General features: G+C 37.6%; 1 protein-coding gene and 1 long non-coding RNA gene across 2 annotated transcripts in view; one reads left to right on the top strand and one right to left on the bottom strand.

The window, feature by feature from the left end:
• Positions 1–23670, top strand: part of LOC126067029 (uncharacterized) — a 158501-nt gene that overhangs the window by 13471 nt on the left and 121360 nt on the right. The window lies entirely within an intron of this gene.
• Positions 1–23670, bottom strand: part of RGS13 (regulator of G protein signaling 13) — a 36655-nt gene that overhangs the window by 6132 nt on the left and 6853 nt on the right. The window contains exons 2-3 of the mRNA XM_049868601.1: positions 17186–17254; positions 12956–13017 (exon numbers count right to left, since the gene is read on the bottom strand). Of these exons, the coding sequence (XP_049724558.1) occupies positions 12956–13017; positions 17186–17250 (127 nt within the window). The 5' untranslated portion in view covers positions 17251–17254. The remainder of the gene's footprint in view (positions 1–12955; positions 13018–17185; positions 17255–23670) is intronic.

The raw sequence follows: 23670 nt of genomic DNA, 5'->3' as shown, positions 1-23670 counted from the left end.
TAATATATTTAGCCACCGTACTATTGAACATTTAGACTCTTTCCTTTTTTTGTTATAAATTATCCTGTATTGAACACTTGGAACCCTGGTGGCATAGTGGTTAAAAGCCTGGCTACTTCAAAAGGTTGGCAGTTTGAGTCCACCAGCCACTCCTTGGAAACTCCATGGGCAGTTCTACTCTGTCCTATAGGGTCACTATGAGTCGGAATTGCCTCGATGGCAACGGGTTTTAGTTTATATTGAACATTTTGGTTTATAAATCTATGCATCTCTAATTATTTACTTAAAGTTGAATCAATGGAGTGAAATTACTAGATTGAAGATGTATTTTGTTTTCTACTTTTGATACATATTTCAGAAAGATTTCATTACTTTTCATTACCAACAACAGTGTAGAAGGGTCTACTCAAACTCTTTTGAATTTGATGGGGTGAGACTTCTAAAAAAAAAAAAAAAAGTGACTTATAATTGTTTAAATTTGTATTTTTAAAATGCTAGTGCTTAAACATGTTTTCCTTTCTACCGATAATTTCCAAATTTTTCTGTGAATTTCAAATTTCTTGTCCATTTTTCTCTTGCAGTGTCAATGTTTTCTTGAATTTTTTAGATCTCTTTATATATCAAAGACATTACCTTTTTGTCATACTTATTCAATAACTTCTATTTTCTTTTAGCATATTATTTTTGTTTATGATTTTTTGGTATTTATTTGTAAACCATCTAACCTGAAAAAAACTCAATTCATCTCTGTGATCCTTCTTTCAATCTTTTGGTTGAAAGATTACACTTTTAAAACAGAAAAATCTCTAAAACAAAAATCTGGTCATAACTCTCCTCTACTTATAATCTTTCAACATTTTCCCGTTGCCATTATGATGAAGTCTAGGCCTCTTGGTGGTACCTGCAGGAGCCATATTCTTCTCTAGCCTCTCCTTGGTCACTCCTGGACATATGGTCTTTATTTGAGCTGTACTGTTCCTGGACAAGCAGTGTGTTACCCCCATGCTATTGTACATGGAGTTCCTTCTATCTGGCAAGCTATATATCCTGATCTCCAAGACTCAGCTCGGGTGTCTTAATTTCTGGAAGAATTTCTCTGATTCCCCTAGGTTAGATAATTGCTTCCTGTCAGTTGATTAGTAGCACCTAGTACACACCTATTTTAATTATAACTCAATCTCTCTATATACCACACTTATTGTATTTATTGATTTACTCCTCTTATTCTGTCACTTGCCTATGAATACTTTGAGGATTAGGTCTGCAACTTATTCATCTTTAAATGCCCAGTGCCTATGCACTGCCTGATATATATAACAGGTACTGAATAAACGTTTGCCAATCCAGGCTTTTGGGTCTCTCATGTTTCTACATTTTAAAGTGGCTCTTCATAGATCTTAAGAAGCCAAAAAGATCTCTATGAGTCGGAATCAACTCAACAGCACCTAACAACAATGACAATTATTCAGCGTTCAGGAAGCACTAAAGACTAGAGGATTATACCTGCTGTGTTATTACTGCTTGGTTTTCTGAGAGGAAGATAAGAAATGTACTAACTGAACAGTGATGTCTATGAAAGGCCAGCTTTTTAAAAAAAAAAATTTTTTTTTTCTGGAAACATCAAAATGTATATATGAAGTAAGAGAAGACAAAAATGCTCAGTGGGAAAGGCTGAGGCAAGGCAGCGTAGGTGATACGAGGAAACTGTAGCAACAGCAGTGGTCGGCAAAGATCAGAAGGGATGATAGTGTAGGAATCTGTCAATCCACGGTAAGCAGGAGAGAATCTGCCACAGAAGGGATTAGCTCTGCCTCTGCGATCAGGATGCACACGACGGATCAGCAATGCGTACCAGGAACATCTAATGGCCACTCTGTGCCCTGGTGAAGGTGAAGATGGACCAACCAGCCTAGATAGTTCATCAGCATGGAGCAGCTTTCAGCACCTTCAGTAGTGTGGCATTACTCACCTTGGAATTATCAAGACTGAAGTAATTTTGGTAATTGAGAAAGGAAGGAAAGTCTATGGTACATTTCAAGATTGTTTTAAATTATTGCAAATGCTGTGTGATTCAGAACATTTGCTTATCCAGAATGACTTAACTATATGTCTGCTCTGCGTCTGTGCTGGAGCAATGTGAACAGCCCAGAGAGAAACATGGTATCTCACTTGAAATCATCATTGCAAATTTTAAATGAGCAGACAACTTTGACTAGTCTTCCTACTACCCTCCACAAGCTATCATGGCCTCCAAATCTCAGAAACCATTTCATACCCATACCAGTTGGCATCAAGTCAGTTCTGACTCATGGCAATCCCATGTGCTGCAGAGTAGAACTGCTCCACAGCTATGACCTTTGGAGAGCAGATTTTCAGGCTTTTCTTCTGAGGCACCTCTGGGTGGGTTTGAACTGCCAGCCTTTCAGTTAAGAGCTGAGCACTTAACTGTTTGTGCTATTCAGGGACTCCTACCTACCCCTCTTTAAAATACCAGCACACCCTCTCCTCAAATCTCTCTGACGACTTTGCCTCAAACTTCACTAACACAGACTTCAGTCAGATAGAGATTACCTCATATTTCTTTCACCAAGTCAACCAACCTACCAGCATCTGTAACTGCCCTCTCTAACTTCCTTCCTGATAGAGTGGAGAAGTGTCTCTGTTTCTTTTTGGGCTAGCCAAATGATTTTTCTGGCTCCCACCTAATTCTGCTGTCTCCATTGCTTTTACAATTATTCCCACTTTCGTCTACGTTACTGGTCTCCTCCTCTCTAATTGTTCATTGGCATCATCATGCAAATATGCCACCATGTTTCTTGATTAAAAACAGTAACAATTGACTCCACACCTCCAGCTTTGACTTTATGCTCCTTTTAACTACTGCTTTTTTCTCTGATCTTCATAGCAAAATTTATATGAATAATTACCTATATTATTTGTCTCACTCCCTCTTGTCCCATACATCCCATACCTATATTATTTGTCTCACTCCCTCTTGTCCCATACATCACCACCACACCCCTGACTGCTCTTGTCAAGGCACTGTTGACTTCCATATTGCCACATCCAGTGGTCACTGCTTTTTCCTCATCATACCTGATGTCTCAGCAGCATTTGACACAGTACACTGTTCCCTTCCTGAAACACGCTCTTCTTTGGCTTCCATGATAATATACTGCTTTGGTCATCCTTAACTTACTGGAAGCTCCTTTTCCAACTCCTTCTCTGACTCTTCCTCTTTTTCTGGACTTGGAAATATCAGAGTGCTCCTAGTTTTTTTCCTAGGCTTCATCTCTGGGTCTCTGTTGTTGTCTATCTGCACTCTCCCTCTGAGTGATTTTGTAAGCGCTGGCTACTCCCAGTCCTGGTTTCCCCACTAAGTTGCAGTCTCACTTGGTTTATTGCAACTGGCTTCTCTGTTCTTCACAAAGAACCAGAGAGATTTTTTAAAAACACATTGAATCTTGTTACGAGGTAGTTTAAGATCTTTCATGGGACCTATTTTTTTTTTTTATAAGTCCCAGTGCTCCTATCATGTTGGACTTCTTGGAGTTATTTGCTTTTCTTCTGCCTGAGCTGCTCTGCCGGCTCTCAGCTTAAATTTTACCCTCTCTGACAGTTCTTCTTTAACCATCCATGCACTCTTGCATCTGCCTCTTTGTCATATCACCTTATTTTATTTTCTTCAAAGCACTTACCACTTTCTGGAACTCATCATGAATTTACTTGCTTGTTTTTTTTCTCTTCTCTCTAGAGGGAGCATATGAGCACAGTGACCTTGTCTGTCTCTTTCGCCACAGCATCCCCAGTGATTACAACATCTGCTACGTCCATGGAGTATTCAATGAATTATCCAAGGGAGGTAGATAGTTTCAGTCTTACTACACTCCTTATTTACTTTAAACTTACTTTGCTCAAATATCTATGAATATCCACTATCCTCAACTTTTGAGATTTGGCCAATAAACCTAAGTATAAAACCAAAAAACCAAACCCTTTGCTGTCGAGACGATTCTGACTCATAGCAACCCTACAGGACAGAGCAGAACTGCCCCTTAGGGTTTCCAGCGAGTGGCTGGTGGATTTGAACTGCTGACCTTTTGTTTAGCAGCCAAGCTCTTAACCATTGTGCCACCAAGGCCTCAAACCTAAGTATAAAGGTTTATTGTAAAACTTTTTTATTTATAAAGTATGTGCCTTCTGCATATATTTTTCTGGAATTTTAGATTTCGATTATTTCTAAGTCCTGACCTTTCCAATTTGAAGAGTTCTTAGGTTTTAGGTGATTGTTGGACCCTTGTTCATTGTAAATGCATTTTCTATATATCTTCTAGTTCTACTGTCTCTCTATTAAGGTTTGAAGAAAAAGACTCTTTAGCTAATGTAAATAGCCACATTATTTTGTTTTCAATTTTCATCTTGGTGATGCCTAACAATGATGATCTTTTTGGGGTACAGTGCCATATTTTATGTCAACATCATTTAAGGAAAAATTTTTGGTAATTCTCAGGTATTTTTTATCAGGAGATAACTAATAGTTCAAAAAATTATTTTCCTGGTCAGTTTAAAAGCATGTTACTACTTTTATGTCCATTTGAAAAGAATTTAAAAAATATTCCTGTTTCTTTCCTAAAAATTTGGATGTTTGGGAATTTGGAGAGTGTTCTACCATTTGTAGATTGGGAAATTTTGCTGTGAACTTCTGCTTAACTCATCGTAGAAATTTTTAATGACAGTAGTTTTCATACCAAATCCTGAGGAATCCTATACTCTACATTCTTCATTGACAGAATCACCTATTTATCTCTACCATGCTTTCTTCTATGGAGCTCTGCTGATGCATTGGTTAAGCACTCAGTTGCTGACTGAAAGGTCAGTGGTTCAAATCCACTAGAGGCTCCTCGGGAGAAAGATGTGGCAGCCTGCTACCATAGAAATTAAAGTCTTGGAAGTCTTATGGAGCAGTTCTTCTCTGTCCTATAGGGTCACTATGAATCATAATTGACTCCATGGCAAGGGGTTTGATGCTTGTTTCTTCCAAAACAGTTTCCTATCAATTAAAGTATTTCCAGTCAGGCCCTTACACAGCCTTTTGTGTTTGTCTTGCCTTTGGAATTCCTTCCTGGTGTTACTAGCAGATGTTTTGATCAATATTTTCTACTTTACCGCATAGTCCCTGTTACGGATTTAATTGTGTTCCACTGCCCCTAAATATGTGTCGAGATCCTAATCCCTGTACCTGTAAATGTGACCGTGTTTGAAAATAGAGTTTTCCTTTTGTTATATTAATGAGGCCATACCAGTGTAGAGTGGATCCTAAACCTAATCACTTCTAGTTATAAAAAGAGCAGAATAAGCACGGGGATACATACAAGGGGCGAAAATGGATGCCAAGTAATGCCAAGAAGGCCAAGAATTTTGGGCACACACTAGAAACTGGGAGAGAAGCTCACAGAAGGAATCTACACTGCCGAGATCCTGATTTGGACTCCTAACTTCCAGAACTGTGAGAAAATAAATTTCTATTCTTTAAAGCTACCCATTGACGGTATTTCTGTTACAGGAGCACTAGGTAACTAAATGCCATCAAGGGCAGGCTCTCCTGTTTTCTTCTAGGGGATTTTCAGTTTTTGAAATATGACCACATGGGATTTTTTTTTTTTTAAGCATAGTGCCTGGTACCTAATAAGTGCTTAATAAATATTTATTGAATAAATATTGAACAAAGGCACACACTATTTTTTAAAAGTATCTTTGACCCACATTTTAAAACTTGTTTGTCAATAATGTATCTAGGTTACTAACATATAGAATGCATCTAACATTTTTAATTTCTTACTAATGTCTGAATTTTTTTTTTTTTTTTTTATAAAAGTCTTATAAAGCATGAGCCTTCTGCATATATTTTTCTGGAATTTTAGATTTAAATTATTTCTTAGTCTTCACCTTTCCAGTTTGAAGATATTGTCCAATTTGATGAGCTTTTGGGGGTTCAGTACCATATTTTAGGTCAACATCACTCGAGGAAATATCTTTGCTAATTCTTAGAATTTTTATCAGGAGATAACTAATAGTTCAAAAAATTTTCTTCTGGTCCATTTTAAACCATATTATTATTTTTAAATTTAAATTCACTAATTCTGAATTTTATCATAGTTCTGTTCTCAAATTGATGGTTTTCTTGGATTCCCTTTTGCCAGAAGGAAGTTGAATTTAATTGCATTATGATGACTATTACTTAATGGCTCACCAGAAAACATCTCCCAAGCCAATTCCTGTTGACTTATTGAGATATTTCCTTCCCATATCAGTTTTGGGACTACATGTTCTTAGAAACAGTCTTTTAGTCTATATAAAAATAGGCACCTCCATATCTTATCTCAAGGAAGCATTTTACTAGTGTCCTTGGCTAATATAAACATGCTTTTATTGTTGGCACGTTTAATGTTTGTATCCTTAGTTTTATTATTTTGGTCAGATGATCCATAGAATAATTTGTTTCATCAGCTTTTTATTATGTGATCACTGAATTTTTACATAGATTTTACCGGAGTTCCATTCTTACCTTGTTTTTTACTGTTTTTTATAAAGAACAGTATGCTGTCTTTCTGTCCCCAACTTTTCCATAGATTTTGCTTATTCTCCTGACACTAGATCTCTAAAATGCTAATTCTAGCTAGATTCCCATTTACTATCCTTGCCAAATAACTTTATTCATTTTGTTAAGGATGGATTACATAATGTGGCATGATGTTTTGATCTTTTCATGCTAATATTTGTCTTATATATTACCCATTGAATATTTATTGCATGCCCACTAGGATCAAAGGACATTTTTAGTCTCTCTGGGAATTAAAGGTGAATGAGAGTCAGTTTGTGCTCTTAAGGAGTGCATAATCTAATGAGAGAGTGATTGTGGAGAAATCCCAATATACAGAATAGTTATAATCAAAAGCAGAATGAAGAATGTTGTTATTAGGTGCCATCGAGTCGGTTGTCAGTCATAGCACCCCTATGTACAACAGAACGAAACACTGCCCGGTTCTGAGCCGTCCTCACTATCGTTGATATGCTTAAACCCATTGTTGCAGCCACTGTGTCAATCCATTTCATTGGGGGTCTTTCTCTTTTTTGCTGACTGTCTGCTTTACCAAGCATGATGTCATTCTCCAGGGACCGATCCCTCCTGACATGTTCAAAGTAGGTGAGACATAATTTCGCCATCCTTGCTTCTAAGGAGCATTCTACTTGTACTTCTTCAAAGACAGATTTGTTTGTTCTTTTGGCAGTCCATGGTATATTCAATATTCTTCTCCAACACCACAATTCAAAGGCATCAATTCTTTTCCAGTCTTCTTTATTCATCGGCTGGCTTTCACATGTATAGGAGACAATTTTAAAACACTATGGCTTGGGTCAGGTGCACCCTAGTCTTCAAGGTGACATCTTTGCTTTTCAACACTTTAAAGAGGTCTTTTTTTTTTTTTTTAGCAGATTTGCCCAATGCAATGTGTCTTTTGATTTCTTGACTGCTGCTTCCATGGGTGTTGATTGTGGATCCAAGGAAAATGAAATCCTTGACAACTTCAACATTCTCCCTGTTATTATGGCGTTGCTTATTGGCCCAGTTGTGAGGATTTTTGTTTTCTTTATGTTGAGGTGCAATCCATACTGAAAGCTGTGGTCTTTGATCTTCACCAGTAAGTGTTTCAAGTCCTCTTCGCTTTCAGCAAGCAAAGTTGTGTCATCTGCATAATGCATGTTGTTAATGAATCTTCCTCCAATCCTGATGCCACATTCTTCTTTATATAGTCCAGCTTCTTGGATTATATGCTCAGCATACAGATTGAATGGGTATGGTGAAAGGATACAACCCTGACACATACCTTTCCTGACTTTAAACCACGCAGTATCCCCTTGTTCTGTTAGAACAACTGCCTCTTGATCTATATACAGGTTTCTCACGAGCACAATCAAGTGTTCTGGAATTCCCTTTCTTCGCAATGTTATCCATAATTTGTTATGATCCAAACAGTCAAATGCCTTTCCCTAGTCAATAAAACACAGGTAAACATCTTTCTGGTATTCTCTGCTTTCAGCCAGGATCCATCTGACATCAGCAATGTTATTCCTGGTTCTGGATCCTCTTCTGAATCCAGCTTGAATTTCTGGCAGTTCCCTGTCAATATACTGCTGCAGCTGCAGCAAAATTTTACTTGCATGTGATACTAATGATATTATTTGATAATTTCTGCATTTGGTGGGATCATGTTTCTTGGGAATAGGCATAAATATAGATTTCTTCCAGCCAGTTGGCCAGGTAGCTGTCTTCCAAATTTCTTGGCATAGACATGGGAGTACTTCCAGCGCTGCATCTGTTTGTTGAAACATCTCAATTGGTATTCCTTTCATTCCTGGAGCCTTGTTTTACGTCAATGCTTTCATTGCATCTTGGACTTCTTCCTTCAGTACCATGTGTTCCTGCTCGTATGGTACCTCCTGAAATGGTTGAACATTGACCAATTCTTTTAGTATAGTGACTCTGTGTATTCCTTCCATCTTCTTTTGATGCTTCCCAAGTAGTTTGATATTTTCCCCATAGAGTTCTTTAGTATTGCAACTCAAGGCTTGAATTTTTTCTTCAGTTCTTTCAGCTTGAGAAGTGCCAAGCATGTTCTTCCTTTTTGGTTTTCCATCTCCAGGTCTTTGAACATGTCATTATAATATTTTACTTTGTGTTCTTGAGCTACCCTTTGAAATCTTCTCTTTAACTCTTTTACTTCATCATTTCTTCCTTTCACTTTAGCTACTTGATGTTCAAGAACAAGTTTCAGAGTCTTTTCTGACATCCATTTTGGTCTTCTTTTTCTCTGCTGTCTTTTTAATGACCTCTTGCTTTCTTTATATATGATGTCCTTGATGTCATTCCACAACTCATCTGGTCTTCAGCCATTAGTGTTCAACACATCAGATCTATTCTTTAGATGGTCTCTAAATTCAAGTGGGATATTGGCAAGGTCATATTTTGGCTCTCATGGACTTATTCTAATTTTCTCCAGTTTCAACTCGAACTGGCATATGAGCAATTGATGGTCTGTTCTGCAACTGGCCTCTGGCCTTGTTCTGACTGATGATATTGAGCTTTTTCATTGTCCCTTTCCACACATGTAGTCGATTTGATGCCATTGTATTCCATCTGGGGAGGTCCAAGTGTGTAGTCACTATGTTGGTGAAAAAAGGTATTTGCAATGAAAAAGTCATTGTTCTTGCAGAATTCTGTCATGCGATCTCTGGCATTGATTTCTTCATTTTTGGCCTTAGTGGTTTGTTCGTAAATTTGAGTAACAGTGTAAGAATGAAGAATAATACTAATAAAATAGAAGAGGGAGGAAAAATATTTCCATGGGGAACTTAAATATCACTTCCACGGTTGAGTAGGCAGAATAGGTAGAGGAGAAGGAGAGAATCTTTAGAAAAAGCCTGGAGTATAAAAGTCATAGATGTATTAGTAGAAAATAGAGCAAGAGTCATGTTGGCAGAAAAGCAGGTTATGGAGAAGCACAGCTAGAGATGAATTTTTTTAAAACATACTGGGATTAAGGTATAAACAGCTGTGAAGACCAAATTAGAAATTTTAGATTTTTTTTTTGGTAAGCAGCAGACAAAAAGGCACACTATTTAGAGACATGTACTTTATTACTAATAACTATCAATTTTTGTGTGCATGTCAGTGATTGAACTAGAATGTTTTATATCTAACCTGTACAACAATGCTGAAGATACGGATGATATTACTCCCATTTTACAGATGAAGAATATGAAACTTCAAGAGGGAGATTAATTTGGCAACATTGCACAACATGGATTACAGACGGTTGAGACCTAAATTCACACTATTAGCAAAGAATCAGTCTAGCCGTGCAACATACGTTTTTGTCTCTTTCTCCCATTCCAGTGTCCTAAAATTGACCAAAAAGGATGTGTATTTTAAAATTCGCAATCACACTGGTAAATTGGATCTCACCCTATGAGAAATTCCTGAAAAGTGAAAGGCAGTAATGATTTGACGGAAGAAAGGAGCTATAGCCTACCTCAAAAGGTGGGAGCTTAGGTGGTGACCCTAGCCTGGAGGTGTGGGTCCCAGCAGTAGGGGAGGGGCCAGGAAGCAACTGTCAGAATAACTCATTAAGGTGTTTCACTGGGCATAGTCAGACGTCAATACCTCCTACCATTGCCGTCTGGGTCAGGCAGTAATAACTATCAAAAAAGGTGCAGTGACTACAGGCCCTTGAGCTAGGCAAAGCGGATAGTGCCTCAGGGGTATAGCAAGCAACCCTCAGGAGGAATGAAGGTACCTGTCTAGAATAACCACCAACATACCCCACTAATTAAAACATTAGATCCCCTTCCACAATCATCAGCTATAAACAGGTTAAACATGCACAGAGGCTAACAGAGGATCCCAAAAAGATAGGTGTATACCCCCAAAATTACCAAATATTTGAAGGAAACAAACTTCATTAAAGAAGTAAAAGTGCCAAACTCAGCAAACAGAGAACTTTCTGTATCCACCACATATTTTTCTGTCTGTCTTCGAGTATTTGTTATTTTTCTACTTTGTGTTTTACTTTTATATGGACATGCTAACCTGTAAATTCTAAGGTGTATTAAAGTAATAACTACTATTTACTGAGAGACAATTATATAGCAGGCACAGTCGCCCATTTCCTACCCCAAACTCAGTTGACTACTCATATGAATATACTACCTTCTTCATATTTCCAGCATTGAGTCAATGGTTTTAGCTCCCTCACATTCATTTCTACCATCTTTCATGTATACCATCTGCATGTTAACACTTACATGCAATTATACACTAACTCATATGTGTCATTGTTGTTGTTAGGTGCCATTGAGTCAGTTCTGGCTTGTAGTGACACTATGTACAACAGAATGAAACATTGCCTGGTTCTGAGCCACCCTCACAATCACTACTATGTTTAAGTCCATCATTACAGCCACTGTGTCAATCCATCTTGCTGAGGGTCTTCATCTCTTTCACTGACCCTCTACTTTACCAACCATGATGTCCTTCTCCAGGGATTGGTCCTTCCTGATAACATGTTCAAAGTACATGAGATGAAGTGTTGCCATCTTTGTTTCTAAGAAGCATTCTGGCTGTACTTCTTCCAAGATAGATTTTTTTGTTCTTCTGGTCAAAACCCAAAAACCCACTGCTGTCAAGTCAAATCTGACCAATAGCAACTCTGTAGGACAGAGTAGAACTGCCCATTGGATTTCAAAGGCTGTAATCTTTATGGAAACAAACTGCCACATCTTTCTCCTGCTGAGTGGCTGGTGGGTTAGAACCACAGACTTCTCGGTTAGCCCTCGAGTGCTTTAACCGTTGTTCCACCAGCACTTCTCATTCTTTTGGCAGTCCATGGCATATTCAATGTTTTTCACTGACACCATGATTAAAAGGCATTCTTCTTTGGTCTTCTTATTCATTGTCCAGCTTTCGCATGCATATGAGGCAATTGAAAATACATGGCTTGGGTCAGGGGCACCTTAGTCCTCAAAGTGACGTCTGCTTTTGAACACTTTGAAGAGGTCTTTTGCAGCAGATTTGCCCAGTGCAATATGTTGTTTGATTTCTTGACTACTGCTTCCATGGACTTTGATTGTGGATGCAAGTAAGAAGAAATCCTTGATAACTTCAGTATTTTCTTCATTTATCATGATGTTCCTTATTGGTCCAGTTGTGAGGATTTTTGTTTTCTTTATATTGAGTTGTAATTCATACTGAAGGCTGTAGTCTTTGATCTTCGTCAGTAAGTGCTTCAAGTCCTCTCCCCTTTCAGCAAGAAAAGTTACGTCATCTGCATATAGCAAGTTGTTAATGAGTCTCCCTCCAATCCTGATGCCACATTCTTCTTCATACAGTCCAGCTTCTCAGATTATTTGCTCAGCATGTAGATTGAATAAGTATGGTGAAAGGATACAACCCTGATACACACCTTTCCTGATTTTAAACCACACAGTATCCCCTTGTTCCATTTGAATTAAAGCCTCTTGGTCCATGTACATGTTCCTCATGAGCACAGTTAAGTGTTCTGAAATTCCCTTTCTTTGTTATTATCCACACAGTCGAAGGCCTTTACATAGTCAGCATAACACAGGTAAATATATTTCTGGTATTCTCTGCTTTCAGCCAAGATCCACCTGACATCAGCGATGATATCCCTTGTTCCGTGTCCTTTTCTGGGTCTGGTTTGAATTTCTGGCAGTTCCCTGTCCATGCACTGCTGTAAAATTTTAGTTGCATAAGATAATAATGATATTGTTCAATAATTTCTGCATCCTGTTGGGTCTCCTTTCTTTGGAATGGACACAAATATGGATCTTTTCCAGCGATTCAGCAGGTAGCTGTCTTGCAAATTTCTTGGCATAGACAAGTGAGCACCTCCAGCACTGCATCCATTAGCTGAAACATCTCAATTGGTGTTCCATCGATTAACTCATATGTAAGCCCACTTAAATCAGACACTGATAAAGTTAGAAACAAACTTTGAAGAGGAGTTTTAGAACATCATTTCTCAAATTTATTATTTTAAAGGCACTGAGAATGGCAAATTATTTTTATTTTTCCTCATCTTAAATCTAGAAGTGTATGGTAGGACAATCTATTTCAGTATGTGTTACTATTTAAGCATATTTCCAAAGGGATTTTACACATACGCTTGTGAAAGATAAAAATTCACAGTGACTAATCTTGTTTTAATTAACACCAGAGAAAATAATAGTGGTTGACATGACAAACTATTTTCAGGTTTTCTTTTTTTAACTATGGCAGTTGTCATCTAGAAGCATGCATTCATCATCTAGTGTGCCCATCTTACTGCTAAGAACAAAGCTGCTAATAATCCAAAGATAATATAAACATTATACTCACATTTTGTAGCCATCAGCTTTTCAAAAGACTGGGCCCACTGTAACACTTCTTCCAAAGTAAGGCTTTGAAAAGAAACAAATGGTGCTTGATTGCACTGAAAATATTCACAAGGTTTTGCTGAACTAAATAGAGACGTATTGTACTGAAAAATGCCAAATCTAGTTACACTGCATTTGTGTGTGGTTTTGGGCTACATTTTATTTTTACTTTCTAAATTTTTTAAACTATAAAATAAATATATGCTTATTAAGTGAAAAATGGAAAATACAATAAAATAAATAATAAAAAAATTACCACTATCAATATTTTGATGTATTTCCTTTTAGTCTTTTTGTAATATGTGTGTTTGTTTATTTTTAACCAAGAATTGATCATGCTGTGTGTGTGATTAGATACACACACGCACACATTCCCTTTCTATAAGCATTTTATAGGTTGTTACAATTATCTTAAAAATCATTTATAGTGTTAAGATTTATAGTTATAAATTAAAATCATTTTTAGTCACTATCATTTATAGTGAATATGAAGTATTCTACAAGGGGATATACCATAGTTAATATAATTATATATATATGAGATAATATAATTATCATGTATATAATTATATTAACTAGTTTTTTTATAATATAATTATTCTGAATGAGCATTTTGGTTAGTTCTCATTTCTCACTGTTAAAACCAAATGTAGCTGAGCTGTTTTAAGGCTTGCCATGTCCACAGAGTTAGGGTAATTCCTTAGAAGATTAGCAGAAGTAAAATCAAAGTGGGTCAAAAAATGCACATTTTTAAGGTTCTTGATACAAATTGCAAAATTGCTTTAAAGGGGTTGTACTATTGTGTGCAACGGTAATGTGTTTGCCCACTTAGCTCCTGGGACCTTAGAGTTTATCCACAAAATCTACTTTTATGCACTCATATAATAAAGTTAGAAATCCTATATCCATATGTATAGATATTTCCTCAGTCTACTATTTGCTCTTTTTATTCATTTATTTTCACATATTGAGGGTTTTAATTTTTATTACTGTGAATAAAATGCATTTGACCTAAATGCTATAAGCAAAACCATTTACCATGCAGAAAATATCTGTGAAAGACACTGTCTTTGAGGATTCTTCTCTGTTCATTTTGGTACGCTTCGTTAGCTGAATTAACAACTGAGTATGTATTCTCACATATAAATAGTTTTATTTTCTCTCTTTTAAAAGAAACAGTCAATGTGTTCATTGTCATTCAGTTTATGGTGGATTCTTAATTTTCCTGTTTTCAAAAACTGCATATAATAAAGACAGGTATAGACATAAGTAAGCCCTGTCCATTGGTTAGCCCAATAATTAGTTTGAGGAACAGCCATCAGCATTAGCAGGCCCTTAACACAATGAAAGAAGATTAGTTAAAGAGGTTAAAAACAAATGTAGAACATGGAAAAATATTGAGAGTCCTGAAAAGGTCAACTATCCTTTGTTTTCTAAAAATTTCGTTGGATCCTGCCAGTTTTAAATGGATTGTTTGCATCAGTACTGAGGCTTAACAGTGCACTGCTGTTTAGATTGCTTTCAAAAAACATTTCCATGAAATGATATCTGACTCATTGTTCTCTTCTCTTATTAGAACTTTAAAAAGAGTACCCTAAAATAACCTTTTCAATCCAGTGAAATGGAAAGTACTAGGCAAGGTATATTGCAAGCCTAACTACTTCACCCATTCCCATGATTTAGGAAAATATAAAAGGCTACAGGATAAGTGAAGATGTCACCACTGTCTTGGGTTATCCTGAGATTAAAAAAACTGTTGCGCCTGAGTTGATTCTGACTCATGGCGTACCCACGTGTGTCAGAGTAGAGCTGTGCTCCATAAAGTTTTCGATGGCTGATTTTTTTTTGGAAGAAAATCACCAGGCCTTTCTTCTGAGATGCCTCAGGGTAGACTTGGATCTCCAACCTTTCAGTTACTAGCTGAATTTGTTAACCATTTGCTCCACCCACATACTCCATCTTAAAATTAAGTGTTGGTAATTATTGGTAAGACTATTCCAAAAAGGAAAAGACTATTCCTTTAAGACGTCTGAGATTTATGGAGATAGACCACGATTGGAGTAATCATGCTTAGGGGTAGACTTATGAACTGCAATTTGTTTTTGGCTTAACCCATTTTTTCTTGTAATTTTTCTGAGTATCCCATAAATTTTTTATCATAATTATTTATGATAAATTATTTATCATAATTATTCTAAAAAGCTTTGTTTCTTGATAAAAATTTTCCAGTTTTGTGTTGGCTCCTTTCTTCTAGACAGTGGATACAAACCAGAAATGGGAGAGTTTTGAGATGTTGTGACATCGTTGGATGAGGAATGAAGAGCATTTGGAGTCTGACGCCCTTGAGTTCTAATCACAGTGCTGTACTTGCTAACTTTGGGTGTTAATTAAAACCTCCATACCCCAGTTTTATTATCTGTAAAATGGGGATGATAATATCTATCTCACAAAGTTATCATGCAGATTAAATTAGGTAGTGAGTATAAAACAAACAAACAAAAAAAGCCAAGCCAATTGCTATCAATTCGATTCCAACTCATAGTTGACCCTATAAGGCAAAGTAGAACTGCCCCACAGGGTTTCCAAGGAGCCCTTGGTGGATTTGAACTGCTGACCTTTTGGTTAGCAGCTGTAGCTCTTAACCATTCCACCAAAAAAATGACTGTTAACTAGCAGCATGCTGCGCATATGAGATCTTTGCTCGTCCTTTCCCTTCCCTGCTAGTGGGTCTGTGAGGCAGGTTACAGGAAATGGGATGCTCTGTGGGAGGTGATCAGGAGAACGTAAAGAAACTGTTTAGCAGCCTTGACTGGTCATTTAAAATGCCGAGTCTTGAGTCTCACTTTCTCCTGTATTCTCCATTGCCTGGGAGCATTTCTCGGCATTTCTGTATTCTATGGCAGTTGCATGTATGCCAGCAGCTCTTGACTGTAGGAGGCCGATGTGTCCAGAAACTGAGGTCTCTGCCTGTTGTGGTCAAGTTAATTCCAACTCATAGAGACTGTACAGGAGAAAGTAGAACTTCCCTTAGGGCTTCCAAGGCTGTAATCTTTAGGAAAGCAGATTGCCACATCTTTCTCCTGCAGAGTGCTGGTGGGTTCGAGCTGCCGACTTTTCTGTTAGCAGCCTAGCACTTAACCACTGCATCACCAGGGCTCCTTTGGGTCAGGTTAACCCATTGCCGTGGAGTCGATTCTGACTCACAGCGACCCTATAGGACAGAGTAGCATTGCCCCATAGGTTTTCCAAGGCTGTAATCTTTACAGAAGCAGACTGCCACGTCTTTCTCCCACAGAGTGCCTGGTGAGTTTGAACCATTGATCTTTCAGTTATCAGCCCGACACTGCACCACCAGGGCTCCTTTGGATCAGGTTGACAAACGAACAAACAAAAAATAAGCCAAACCCACTGCTGTTGAGTCAATTCTGACTCATAGTGACCCTATAGGATAGAATAGAACTATCCCGTAGGGTTTCCAGGGAGCAGCTGGTGGATTTGAACTGCTGACCTTTCATTCTGTAGCCAAGCTCTTAATTATTGTGCCACCAGGGTAAGGGACTCACGATTAACTTGCAGGAATTCTTGCTCTAGGAATTCTTCGAGGTTAGCAAATTCAATTAAATTGTTTGTTAACCTTTTGCAGGCATTTTAGTAGTTAGTGTTCCCATCCAAATGACTACATTTTCAGGTATGTCAGGATATTGAAAGAACTTGGGAGCTTGGTAAGCATTTGGTTAGCCCTCCGATCTCACCTCCTTCATCTACGGATGAAGGATTCTAGCAGTTTCTACATGGAGAGTTTGAACCATGAACATATTTTGGATCAAGGAATCTTCTCTCATTAACATAAACAATATAAAATCTAAGAATTTTTATTCATAATAAACTCTCAAAAAACATTTAACTTGCTGATTTCTGGAGTGTGAGCCATGAATAACAAAAAATAATGTGATAATGTATGAAAAGCCCAAGCCTGAAGAGTAAGGGTTCAAGTGATCTAAATTTTTAAAAGTGGTCCTACCATCTTATCGTACATAATGCATGACTGCTCTTCTCATGGAATTATTCATGTGTAGATGCAAATTTTCCTTTCTGAACAAAATATATGAAGAAAGCAGTTGAATACAGATACACTTATTTACCATGTGATAAATATGCTTTATAATGGCCGTAGAAGGTAAATGCTACTTACTTTGAAGGGGGCCTCTTAGATCCATCTCTGCACTTCTTACACATCCAACAAGTCCGCCTGCTCATTTTTCTGAAGAAATACAGCATATACTTAGTAGAATTTAGTCATTTAAAATAATTGTGTGCTAGAGTCAGGTTTTTTTTTTTTTTTTAAGAACATAGAAAATTACAAATCATGAAAAAATAAGGATAAGTTCTTGAAGTTAATGTGATACAATCACTGGCAGGAGTGGGGAGGAGAGAGAACAAAATGACTCATGGCTCATAAATATTTTATAGAATATAGGCACTGAGAATTATAAGTGACTTCGGAACTCATCTGGCCCACTTAGTCATCAAATCATGGGGTTTCAAGTAATACAGATCTCTGAAAAAAAATTTTTCCATTTCAGACCCACTAGCAATGAATTTGCTAACTCTCAAGGCTTCCCTTTTTTGGATGGTTTTTATTTTTAGAAAGATCTTTCAATATATTGAACAGATTTTGCCTCATTGCAGTTTCTGTAATGTGCAAATAGCCAAATAAAAAATGAGCCTCATTAAGAGTGAGAGCATTTCTGGTTTTACCTACTCTGAGTATTATAAAACATGACTCAAAAATGAGCCCAGGCACCTTCACAGTAACACAGTGTAGAGGCTTTTAAATTCAGGACTTAGAAAAAACAACTAAAAATTTTTATTAAGAATAATTAAATCCACGCTTTATAGTAAGAGTGGAAATAGTTTATTAAACATATATACACATTGATATACAATGGGTTTTTAAGACTAAACAGTGAGTTTTTATATCAGTCTTTATTGATTCATTCAAAACATCCGTTGAGCACTTGTTATTTGCCAAGTTCTGTGCTAGATGCTTTCTGTCTACGTAGGTCCTCTCTCCTGTCTCCCTGCTCTCACTGACTTCTAAGCAAACAATTAAAATACTTGTGATGGGGACTTTGATACGGGAAGTATAGGGGCCTACGAATACGCGTAGGAGGAAAACCTAACCAGACTTGGGGGTATTAGAGAAGGTATCTCAGTGAAGTAGCATCTGAGATGGAACATACAGGATGTACAGGAATGTGATGAGTGAAGGGGAGGGGGCGGCTTGTGCAGACAGAGGTCAGGAGGCAGTGAGTCATGTCCTGGTTGAGGAAATGAAAGGAATTTAGTTACGACATGCATCTAGAGTGACAGGGAGAGAGCTGAAAGAAAAGGCTGAAGAGTGAAGAAGGGGCCCATAATCATGTTCAAAATGCTCATCATAGTAATTGTTTATAAGAAAAAAATGGGAAGGGTATATATTTTCATCGATAGGAAAATGGATAAAAGTAATATACCTTTATAAAAGAATATGACAAGTAAAATGAATGAACTGGATCTAAATGTATGGGCACTAATTAACTAAAAAACATAGCACTGAATAAAAAATAAAAATTATGAACAAATGATATGTACAGTATGACACTTTTTATATAAAATTTGAAAAATCCACAAAACATTAGATATGAGCTGTTACTACTACTAATACTAATAATAGAGTTAAACTTGGACCAGATAGAAAGAGGTGATTTTAAGGAGTTTGAATATAATCTTCAAAACAATAGAAAAAAAAAAAAATAGGAACCCAATAAAATATTTTAAGCAGAGAATTGACATAATCGGATTCATGTTTTAGAAAGGTAATGTGGAAGAAGTTTGGAGGAAGGTGAGTTTGAGAATATTAGCAAAAGTTTGCCATGGTCTGGGCAAGAAAAGATAGCGGCCTGGGCTTGAGTAGTGCCAGTATAGCTAGAACGAGGTAGACAAACCTTAGACGTAATAGGAGGTAGAGTGGATAGGACTAAGTGATTAATTGGATGTGGGCAGAGGAGAGGAAAGAGTACTGAATAATATCTTTTTAGCTTGTCCAGCTGGGTGGTTGGTACTGCCATCCACTGAGATTCAAACAGAAGGAAAGTGATTTTGTGATGGCAGCTGAGGTTAAAGAGACTATAGAACAGCAAAGTGGAGATGTCCAGCAGAAAGTTGTACATGTTGTCTAAATCTCATTTAAATATTTGTTCAGTATCAACTATTTGCCAGGTATTGTTGTAGGCAATGGGGATACAGCAGGAAACATGCTTGATAAGGTTTCTGCTTTTGTTGATCTTATAGTCTAGTGAAGGAAATTTGACAATAAACAAATAAACAGGATAACTTTTAGTGAATAATAAATTATAAGAAAAAATGAAATGTAGCAATGAGATGAAGATGACTTGAAGTATGTAGTCAGCGAACACTTCCCTGAGGAACTGGTATCTGAGCTGACACCTGATGAGGAGAATAATTTAAAAGAGTTGGGGGAGGAATGTTTTAGGTAGAGAGTACAGCCAATGCCAAGGCCCAGAGTCAGGAACAACTTGGATGTGTTTGAAAAAATTAGATAAGGCCAGTGAATCTTAGTGAATAAGGGAAAGAATAGAAGGAGATGAAGTCATAAGAGCAGACAGAGGGCAAGCATGTTAGGCTTTATAGGCCATGAATTCATATTAATGAACTGGAAAATCTTTGAAGGATTTAAAATAGGAAATGGGTATGTTAAGGTTTGAAACTGTGGTTTCGTTGAGATGAATGGATTACATAATGTGGCAAGAGTGGAATCAGGGAAGCCCATTGGAAGGTGACTGCAGAAGTTCAGGTACCTAACCTAGTGGTTTAGATTAAGAAGGTGGAAGTGAAGGCAAATCGAAGGAGACATATTTTAAGTATTTTGGAGGATGAGTTATTAGAACTTGCTAATATTCTGAATATGGAAGGTGAGAGCAAGTTCAGGTGAGAGGTTTGACCTCAAGGAAAAGGTGGGCAGTTTCCAGAGAACGTATAAGAGAAGCCACAGGAGCAGATAGGATGGCCCAGGAAGACCACTTCCACCAAGGTCATTAATGAACCTTCTTGTTAGCAAATATGAAGGATATGTTTCTTTGCTCTCTCAATCTCTTCCCAGCTCTTAACACTTAACACTTAATTGGCCGCTCTTTCCTTGGTCTCTGTGATACCATTATATTTTCTTTCTCTGTGTATCTCCTAAATCTTCCTCTTCTTCAGACTTCCTTCACTGACTGTCTGATGCAGGAGTGAAAGAACTTTGCCAGAATATATATATATATACATATTGGATGCAGGCTTTACATCAGATCACAAAATGGAGGATAATTACATAATATATGCCAAACCACTGAGAGTTATGCCCTAGTCAAATTTAAACATAATCTCAACCATCACAGCTCACCCCTTGTCAACTTGGCACCTGTATACATGTCCTTAAACCATAGATAACCACTAAATAAAGACATTACTGGCGTACCTCGGAGATATTCCCAGTTCAGTTCCAGACCACAGCAACAAAGCAAATATTGCAATAAATGAATCACACAAATTTGGTTTCCCAACGCATGTAAAAGTTATGTTTACACTGTACTGTAGTCTATTAAGTGTACAATAGCATTGTGTCTAAAAAAACAATGTACATACCTTAATTTAAAAAAATACTTTATTGCTAAAAAATGCTAGCCATCATCTCAGCCTTCATTGAGTTGTAATTATTTTGCTGGTGCAAGGTCTTGCTTCAATGTTGATGGCTGCTGACTGATCAGGGTGGTGGTTGCTGAGGGCTGGGGTGGCTGTAGCAACTTCTTAAGATAAGGCAACAATGAAGTTTGCCACATTGATTGACTCTTCTTTCATGAAAGATTTCTCTGTAGCATGTAATGCTGTTTGATAGCATTTTACCCACAGTGAAACATCATTCAAAATTGGGTCAGTCCTCTCAAACCCTGCCACTGCTTTATCAACTAAGTTTATGTAATATTCTATCATTTATTGTCATTTCAACAAAGTTCACAGCATCTTCACCAGGAGTAGATTCCACCTCAAGAAATCACTGTCTCTGCTTATCCATAAAAAGTAACTCCTCATCTGTTAAAGTTTTATCATGAGATTGGAGCAATGCAGTCATATGTTCACGCTCCACTTTTAATTCTAGTTCTCTTGCTGTTTCCACCACACCTACAGTTACTTCTTCTGCTGAAGTCTTGAACCACTCAAAGTCATCCATGAACAGTGGAATCAACTTCTTCCTAACTCTTGTTAATGTTGATATTTTGACCTTCTCCCATGAATCACAAATGTTCTTAATGGCATCTAGAACGGTGAATCCTTTCTGGAAGGTTTTCAATTTATTTTGCTCAGATCATCAGAGGAATCATTATCTATGGCAGCTATAGCCTTGAAAAATGTGTTTCTTAAATAACAAGACTTGAAAGTCAAAATTACTCCTTGATCCCGGGCTGCAGAATGGATACTGTGCTAGGAGGCATGAAAAAAAATGTTCGTCTCTTTGTACATCTTCATCAGAGCTCTTGGGTGACCAGGTGCATTGTCAGTGAGCAGCACTGACAAGGAAAAAAAAAGGAATCTTTTTTTTCTAAGCAATAGTCCCAACAGTGGGCTTAAGATATCCAGTAAACCATGTCATAAACAGAAGTGCTGTCATCCTGGTTTTGTAGCTCCATTTATAGAACACAGACAGAGTAGATTTAGCATAATATTTAAGGGCCCTGGGATTTTGGGAATGGTAAATGAGCACTGGCTTCATCTTAAAGTCACCAGCTGTGTTAGCCCCACCAGGAGAGTCAGCCGGTCCTCTGAAGCTTTGAAGCCAGGCATTGACTCCTCCGCTGTAGCTGCGGAAGTCCTAGATGGCATCTTCTTCCAGGATAAGGCCATTTCATCTATATTGAAGATATGTTCTTTAGTGTAGCCATCTTTGTCAATTATCTGAGCTAGATCTGCTAGATAACTTGCTGCAGCTTCTACGTCAGCACTTCCTGCTTCACTTTGCACTTTTATGTTATGGAGACTGTTTCTTTCCTTAAATCTCATGAACCAACCCCGCTAGCTTCAAACTTTTCTTCTGCAGCTTCCTCAACTTTCTCAGCCTTCACAGAACTGAAAAGAGTTAGGGCCTTGCTCTGGATTAAGCTTTGGCTTACAGGAATGTCATAGCTGGTTTGGTCTTATATTGAGATATCAGCAATAAAGATGTTCCATTTTCTTATCATTCATGTGTTCACCAGAGTAATGTTTTAAATTACTTTCAAGAACTTTTCCTTTGCACTCACAACTTAGCTAACTGTTTGGCACAAGAGGCCTAGCTTTCAGCCTATCTATCTGGGCTTTTGGCATACCTTCCTCACTAAGCTTAATCATTTCTAGCTTTTGATTTAAAGTGAGAGACATGCAATGTTTCCTTTCACTTGAACACTCAGAGGTCATTGCAAAGTTATGAATTTCAATACTGTCATGTCTCAGGGAATAAAGAGTCCAGAAGAGAGGGAGAGAGATGGGAGAACAGCCAGTTGGTGGAACAGTCAGAACATACTCAACATTTATCAATTAAGTTTTTTATCTTATATGGCCACAGTTCGTGGTGCCCCAAAACAATTACAATAGTAACATTAAAGATCACCGATCACCATAACAGACATAAAAATAAGGAAGAAGTTTGAAATATTACAAGAATTACCAAAATGTGACAGAGTCATGAAGTGAGCATATACTGTTGAGAAAATGGTGCCAATAGACTTGCTCGAGGCAGGGTTGTCATAAACCTTCAATTTGTAAAAATGCAATATCTGTGAAGTGAAATAAAGTGAGCTGTACCTGTATAAAGTCATACTTGCACCTAACATGATACAATTAATATGCATACAACCTAAAATGCACTAGCCCTGTTTGCATCTTACATTTTATAATAAGTAATGGAATAAGGATGGGAGAAAACAAAGATATTTGTTTTGTTATACGTGTATGAGTATATACATATACTCATATACGTATAAGAAAACAAAGAAGAAATACTAAAAACGACAGTTCTCGCTTTTGCAGCTGGTCAATGGCTGTAGCTGATATTCAGAACTACCTACTTCCACCACCCATTCCATATTCCTTTTGCCCTCAGCAAGCACCTCAGCTGGTCATGGTTCTTTGCCTGATGGGGTGACTCAAACCTTCATTCCTGAAGGGTCTGGGCCATTAGCAGTCATGTAGAATTGGATTGCTGTAGCTTTCCATTGACTTTAATCACAGATCATGGTAGTACTAAGAGATGCCCTAAGGAATCTCTTGTATTCCAGGCATACCCTTCTTTACCTCCATTAGGTAATATCAATCCGATTTCCCCTTGGTAATCAGGATCAGTCACACCAGCCAATATGGTAACTCCCTCCTTTGCCTGTTGATCCAGAGGCATGAGGAGCCCAAAGTTGCCGGGTGGCATTCTTAGCTTCCAGTTCAATGGAATCAGTGTCATGTCTACTGGTGGGAGCATTCCCCTTTTTGGAACTAAGACCTCTAGACCAGCAGAGCATAGAATGCAGAAAGCAAAAATGTTGCAAGTGGGTCACTAGGGGTAATAGTGAGTGGTGCCACACCCATTGCCATCCCTTAATTCCTGGACCC

Source organism: Elephas maximus, chromosome 24, assembly GCF_024166365.1.
Source record: "Elephas maximus indicus isolate mEleMax1 chromosome 24, mEleMax1 primary haplotype, whole genome shotgun sequence".
In the NCBI taxonomy this organism is placed as follows: Eukaryota; Metazoa; Chordata; class Mammalia; order Proboscidea; family Elephantidae; genus Elephas; species Elephas maximus.
Note: the sequence above shows the minus strand (reverse complement) of the source record. Positions and strands in the feature narration are given on the sequence as shown.